At 42.1% G+C, this 7,500-nt stretch overlaps 1 protein-coding gene across 1 annotated transcript; it reads left to right on the top strand.

The window, feature by feature from the left end:
- Positions 1–1,846: 1,846 nt before the first annotated feature.
- LOC132463309 (paired box protein Pax-3-like) lies at positions 1,847–7,494 on the top strand. Its single transcript, XM_060059365.1, is given in 5 exon segments — positions 1,847–2,429; positions 2,663–2,872; positions 2,875–2,897; positions 3,449–3,578; positions 3,846–7,494. Coding segments are annotated over 5 exon segments (600 nt in total). The 5' UTR covers positions 1,847–2,344; the 3' UTR covers positions 3,998–7,494.
- Positions 7,495–7,500: the final 6 nt, after the last annotated feature.

Below are 7,500 nucleotides of genomic sequence, written 5' to 3'. Positions count from 1 at the left end.
GGGCCAGAGTCCACCATCCACTGCCTCATATTGAGACTAAATGGATCGTCTGCTCCTACTTAATAAATCCATTAAACACGGCTCATTATCACAACTTCACAAGACTTTGGGCAAAGTCAAGTGATTCTCCGTGTGGTTTTGTGTGTCAATAATCGTCCATTTGCACGGATGTGTTACACTAACGTGTGGCTGAACCACGGGTCCCAGTGGCGTCTATTGTTGAATTAGGGCTCCCATGAGGTGACCATGGAATATCTGCGTGCCCTGGATGGAAATTGTAGGGGGAAAAAATAAATGCTCCTTTGCAGGGCATCGAACCCCCGCATCCGCACCGTATTTACCTCCCGCGCGCTTTTGTGGTGCTCCGTGTTTAAGCTTTCTTTGTGTTGCATCTCCACAATATGTTCAATGATTGAACATATTGTGGAGATGATTGAACTTCAATCAGAGGAATATGTCATTTTATCAGAAGATACTTTGCGAGAAATTGTGGATGCAGTGCAGCCGACTGATGGCCCGTCCAATAGACAAACAACAAAATTAATTAAACCGACCCCAAAATAATCATTAATAAATAATAATAACAACAATACTGCAGAACTAAATACTTGTATATGAATTGCAATAATTGTTACCTAATAATGAGAATAATAAGAATACAAATAATGATGATAATGCATTTTTACTAACACTGAAATGGACTTTATTAATAAATTCCGTTCGTTATGAATATTAATTTGTTTCTAATTTAGAAATATAATGAATATACATTATGTAATACTCGAATTCCTTCTTACATTAACGCTGAACCCCAATACACAAACGAACTCACACAAACACACACGCACACACACACACACACACACACACACACACACACACACACACACACACACACACACACACACACACACACACACACACACACACACACACACACACACACACACACACACACACACACGCACGCACGCGCGGGCGCGCACAGGCCTATCTCCAAGGCCTATAGGCCCACACCTGTTCAATTGCAATTTTTAGGTCTATAAACGGATCTCGAGGCGAGGAGATAAGTAGTGGGATCTATTCAAACAATATTAATTACACTTTGAATGGAGAGTTAATGTATTTCCTGCGATGCTCTCCTTGAGTGGCCCTTGGCGTGTAGTGGACCATCTCGGCGTGCGTCCCCTGACCGTGTGTAATCCGTTTAGGGAGCACCTGGGACCGCAGCGCTGCGTAATTGGTGGTCATTATGGCACCAGAACGCAGCCCTAATATTTGCTCAACTTTCGACCATTTCTTACTGCTGCAATGGTTTCATTAGGTCTTCGCAAACGCCGGCGTGTGTTTATTTGGTAGGCTAGCCCTATATATCGTACAAGGTGACGAGAAAAAACAGCATAGGTTATACCTATATGAGGAATTAAATATAGTGGACCTTATTTTTTTATTTTTTTATTTTTTACCTTATTTATATTTGCACCTTAAATGTGGGCGTAGTGATGTTTTAGGCTGCGTGTGTTTGAGTTGCGCAAATGTTTGCATTGGTTAATTGTAATAGCCTTCAGGGCCATTGCACAGTGTCCAGTTATATTCCTTCCTCTAATTCATTTATCAGTGCTTTAGCATTAATGTTTAATATCTGACCAATAACAGTAAAACCAACTGTTTTCAATTAAAGTTTAGACTAGACGACATTGTCCACTTTGTCCACATGCTGTAGGCTCATTTCCCTAAAGCAATTGCATCGTCGTGATCAAGCAATTAATTTCAACATTTGAATGCGCGTTGTGGTTTAGTTTCAGGACTCCTGCGGGCTCCCCGCATGCTTGTGACACAACAAGCTGAACTCTTGGGGTCAATCAAGAAAGAGAGACGAACAGGCTCTGGCCAATCAGAACGCTCCTAAGACCCCTGCCGCTCGAGCCTTCAGCCAATCAGACGACAAAGTGAAGAGTCAGAGAGGACATCGACCAGGCATAAAATGTTTGACTTCCATCCATCCCTCCGATCCACTCAGAACAGTCGACATCACCCTTGGGTGCGGACTTTTTTTTACTTTGATCTGGTTCTTGACGAACTCCTTTTTTAATCCGTTGGCTTTCTTTCGGGCCCTGGTTTGGATACGTTTTAATAAAACCTAACTTTGATTGTGCTGTTGCTGCTGCGTTGCTGAACTGTCTAGGCAACCTGTTACCCCACCGGAGACGGACTTACAGACCAGCATCCACACACACACTCACGCGCACACACCAGACTAGAACAACAAAGTCGACTGTACAAAAGCAGAAAGAAAAAGAAGAGAGGAGTTTGTGCAGAACTGCCTGACAGCGTGTCAGGGGGCATGGCAGCATTAACAGGAGGCTTAACCAGGATGATGCGACCCACCCCACACCAGAACTACCCCCGCGGAGGGTACTCTCTAGAAGGTAGGTCGTCTCGGTCCATTTCCAGTGGAAACTATCAGGAAAACATGCAACGCAGAACTGGTGCAGATGCTGCCGAACTCAATCAACTTTATTTTTAAGACGCCAGCGCAGCTCAGCGTCAAAATAAAGTTGATGAGTGGATGAGTGCCGACCGCGTTGTAACAACTCTAGTAGCCTAACTAACGTTGGTGTTATTTATTTGTAATGGCCGTGATGCTTCTCTGTTTCTATAGTCTCCACTCCGTTAGGACAAGGGAGAGTGAACCAGCTCGGCGGGGTCTTCATAAACGGCCGACCCCTCCCGAACCACATACGCCACAAAATCGTGGAGATGGCGCATCACGGCATCCGACCGTGCGTCATCTCTCGCCAGCTCCGCGTGTCCCACGGCTGCGTCTCCAAGATCCTGTGCCGGTACCAGGAGACGGGCTCCATCCGACCGGGGCCATCGGGGGCAGCAAGCCCAAGGTACGAGGAAGAGGACTCAGCTGAACTTTATTTGGTTTTAGAAATAAGATGCATTGCTTAGTTGTGTGTGTGTGTGTGTGTGTGCATGAGTGTGTGTGTGTGTGTGTGTGTGTGTGTGTGTGTGTGTGTGTGTGTGTGTGTGTGTGTGTGTGTGTGTGTGTGTGTGTGTGTGTGTGTGTGTGGTTCTCTGTCTGTGCTTCTGTGTGTGTGTGTGTGGTGTGTGTGTGTGTGTGTGTGTTTGTTTGTGTCTGTGTGTGTGTTGCTAAAACAAAGTCAAGACAAAAAAATACAATAAAAATAGGCTTACATTCGTTATGCAAGAGTTTCCCGTTGCACGGTACTGTTGTAGAACTTGGTTTGGTTTTACGCATGCAGCTGTTTTATTTATAGGAGATTATTTGTCTATCTTAAATATTGTAGGCCTATCCTAATCAACAACAATACATTTTTAGATTTCATTTGTTGTATCCATGTATTCTGTATTTTTTTTATCTATAGGACTTTATTTAATTAATCGTTTTCTTATTATTACTTATTAATTTATTCTATAGCAGACGTCGTCTCCAGACGTCGACAAGAAAATCGAAGATTATAAAAGAGACAACCCCGGAATGTTCAGCTGGGAAATCAGAGACAAACTCCTGAAAGACGGCATCTGCGACAGAAACACAGTTCCCTCCGGTAGGTTCATACACTTTATTATTGTTAAACATGTTCATGTCGACATAAACGTTGCCCTGTGTTCCTTTAATTTGATAGGATAAAAAGAGCAATTTTTAAAATTAAAGAGAAAAAAATAATCGGTGAAACTATCAAACAATTAGCCTACATTTTAATTCTAGTTTCAACTCTGTTCGTAAGCCGGGTTGTACCTGTAAATTATAATAAAAACATATTCACTTTATACGCACAATTTAATAACAAATCCATCCTCCCCGTGTTTCTAAGTAAGCGCAATCAGCCGCATCATGCGCTCCAAGTTCGGGGGAATCTGTGAGGATGAAGAGGACGATGATGAAATCGAGAAGAGAGAGCTGGAGGAGAACGAGCGGCGCGCGAAACACAGTATCGATGGCATCCTGGGAGACAGATGTAAGTAACCACATGTTTCATTACCCCAGCCTTACCCGAACCGTTGCTCAGATCTCAGTTGTTGAGATTATAGTGTGTGTTGTTTGTGGGCTACAGGTGACATTTCAGCTGCCATTTTTGGAGCTTGGTTACAGATGTAAATATGCAGATGTAACTTATTTTGAAGCACTCTTCTTTTGAAATCATCCGAGGGAATAAATACATTAAATTAATTTAATATATGGAAGCATTAATTTATTTGCGCACAATTCGTTTAAATAGCATGGCAGAATTATTGATCTTGTTTTATTTTATTATAGTATTGTTTTTATTATGTTATTGTTTGTGTAAGGACATGGATAGTAAATAAACACAGTAAATAAACAAAGGTAGCAAGCTGCTTCTGCTGGCTTTTATTAGTTTGGCTGTACATTAACAGGTGTTGTTTGGAGATTGTGTGAGTTGGAGGTTTTACGCACGGCTTATAGATACATAGCAGGAGAGATTTAAATCCGGCCAATAGGAGAAAGGCTTCCATAAAGGTGACCAAACATTTGTCTAACGGTTTCATGCATTTGAGCAACAGTTTTCATACGCACAATCAGACACTCAAGGATGAACTTGGGAGACAAAACTAAGAGTCTATTGAAACTCACACTTCGCTTTTACGCGCACAAAGACGCGCTCCAGTGAGCGGCTCAGTGGCGTACAAAAAGACGCCAAAGCTTTCAAATGCGCAAAGAAAGGAAGAAAAAATGCGTTGACAAAGGGCTTTGAGGAGACATTATGAACCCGCAATGAGCGATGAATTATTCAGGGACACCAATGGGCTCCGACGGACCCGTTTTATAGACTGCTCACTTAGAGAAAATAGCTAGTTTTTACCTTGGAAGTTGTTCATTTAGCGGCTTTTTCTATTGTTTGGTCGTAGGAATTGTGTCCTTTAGGAAACAAATATTATTAGACCAGTAGTGAGCATTCAGCCTGCGCCTGTTGATTTACGACTTGTTGGTCTCAAGGAATGTCAAGGGATGGCAATTATCCATCTGGAAATATATATGGGCCTTCAATGACATGAGGCTGTGTAAAATATCCAATAGGCCTATATCTAATATCACATGTATTAATAGTTGGCTTGATGTGTGATAGTTGGCTTGATGAATTAATATCGTTTAGCCTCTAAATTATTTTAATCAGTTGAGGGCTATTTGACATGCGTTAAAAATGTATATGGAAGGATTTTTTTCATTGTCTTGTCTCTGGCGATAAGTAAGCAGAATACGTTGTCCCACTTCAATTTAAGACCAATATAGGCCCACTGCGCCCCGCCTCACACACAGTCACGAATCCCGGCCTACAGGACCTCTAGCTTTACGCCTCTCCCGGCAGAGGTGCGCTTCCAATTCAACCTGTCACTCTTGCTAAATTATCTTTTCCCCCGGTGAATATCTTGCTAATAATAGATATGTAATAACACGGAAAAATGCATAAAATAAAATAAACATATTTGATATTATATTTTATTTACTTATTAATCGTTCTTATGTTTTATACAAACATTATAACCTAATGACCCAGTGTGTTTAGGTCGAATAATAGAATGAAAATATTAGCTCCTTGGCTGTTGACACTTCAAATGGTAAACCCACAGAGCCTCCCCATTGATATACAGGATGGCACTATTTCATTCTTGTGTCCCTCTGTGGAAGTAGTTGTTGTTTTTCCCTTTTATGGCTCTTCATTATAATGTGAAAAGAGTGTCTTGAGCACTAAAAAGAGTGTCTTCTGGCCAAATATTGATTAAGTAGGTGTTTGCAGAGCCTATTGTTGTGCAGGAGAAGGGGCCTGTTGCTCTCTGCCCCTTTCTCCTCTTCCGCCATTGTTGCTCTGCTTAAGTGCTAAGATCAAAGCTCACTCATTTAGATTTATTTGTCTGGGAAAATAGACTTTGTAAGCTAAGGTTTGTGGAATATAAAGTAATACCGGGGCAGGGTATGGGACTGCCTGTATCTAAGGAGTGGAAAAAGGGAATGGTTGGTGAAACTTGTTGACTGTAAGAGAAGCTGCTTGCTGGAATGGATCCAATGCTAATTGGGTTACACTGCTATCTAAGATGAACTCTTTATTCCCAGGGGATTTGTAAAACAGAGGGGATGTAGGAATAGGTGTATTGTGTTGTATAGATAAAGATATTAGGTCAATGAAGATGGTTAGCGTGAGGTGTAGAAAATATTTGTATAATTTAAAAAATATATATTTTATGCAGAGTAGTACAAAAGTAGTAGTGTCTTCTTTCAATATTATCCTGGTCAAACTGTTTTGAGATTGAATAAACTCTGAGAAATAACATGAATAATACAGTCTTTCTTTATTATTATTATTAACAATAATATCCGTATTATAGAGAAAATATTTAAAAGTTGTTTCTTGTGTAAAGAAAGAACCCCGAGCTAAGTGAAGTGATAGTTAAATAAACAGTAAATAATACCTCATAACTCACAAGGTTACAGAGCTAATATAGGGTCAGTGCCTCTCTCCCATTCAGCTCATTAAAGTAACTAAAGTCGTGGAAGTGGGGTCCCCCACTCTAACAGGTTCCTTTAACAGGGGTGGGGAGGGAGAGGGAGAGAGAGGGAGAGAGGAAGAGAGGGAGAGAGAGAGAGAGAGAGAGAGAGAGAGAGAGAGAGAGAGAGAGAGAGAGAGAGAGAGAGAGAGAGAGAGAGAGAGAGAGAGAGAGAGAGAGAGAGAGAGAGAGCTCTGAAATACAAACAGTCAAAAGGATAAGTTCCCTTGAAAGGGAGTCCCGCGGTGCCAAATTGAATGGAGCCAGTCCTTTCAGATGGCCATGGTGAACGCAGTCAACATGTAATAATTGGTTTCATTGAGGTGCATTCCGGCAATCTGCTGCCCCTCTCCTGCCTCTATTGTCCGGGAGCAGGCACATAGCCAGGGGACAGGGGGAATCAAGTGCTGACAAAACATGAAAGATTTAGCTGCTTTTGTCAAAAGAAACCGAGTAGAAACTTTGTTTGTGTAAATAAAGTGGGTTACTGGCTCCCCGTGACTTTGGCGTGAAGTGGGAGAGTGTGTGCGTGCGTATGGGTGTGTGTGTGTGTGTGTGTCCGGTTTTTCGTGTGTGCATGAAAGAGTTAGAGAAGCGAAATATGCTTCTGTTGTTATTGGTTGTGTGTGTGTGTGTGTGTGTGTGTGTGTGTGTGTGTGTGTGTGGGTTGGAGAAACTCTGGATAACGAATGCTGAGCAGAGTATGCTAAGTCAGAATTTGCCACGTCGGCGAACACTGAAACACATTCACATGAGTAAAGCGACGACGGCGACGGCCCTCCATGTGTAGCCCTGCACTGCTGGGATGTCTTAAACACTGCCACAGTCACATCAGGGTAAACTGATCTGTGTCTCCTCCTATGCTGCAGGAGTAAGAACCGTTGAGCAAAATAGTTGCCAGTTGACTTCTTGTGGAGTGGCCGATCTTGTACACAGATACGACGTGGACTTTGGGTTTGTACAACGTGT

Source organism: Gadus macrocephalus, chromosome 8 (assembly GCF_031168955.1).
Source record: "Gadus macrocephalus chromosome 8, ASM3116895v1".
NCBI lineage: Eukaryota > Metazoa > Chordata > Actinopteri > Gadiformes > Gadidae > Gadus > Gadus macrocephalus.
Note: the sequence above shows the minus strand (reverse complement) of the source record. Positions and strands in the feature narration are given on the sequence as shown.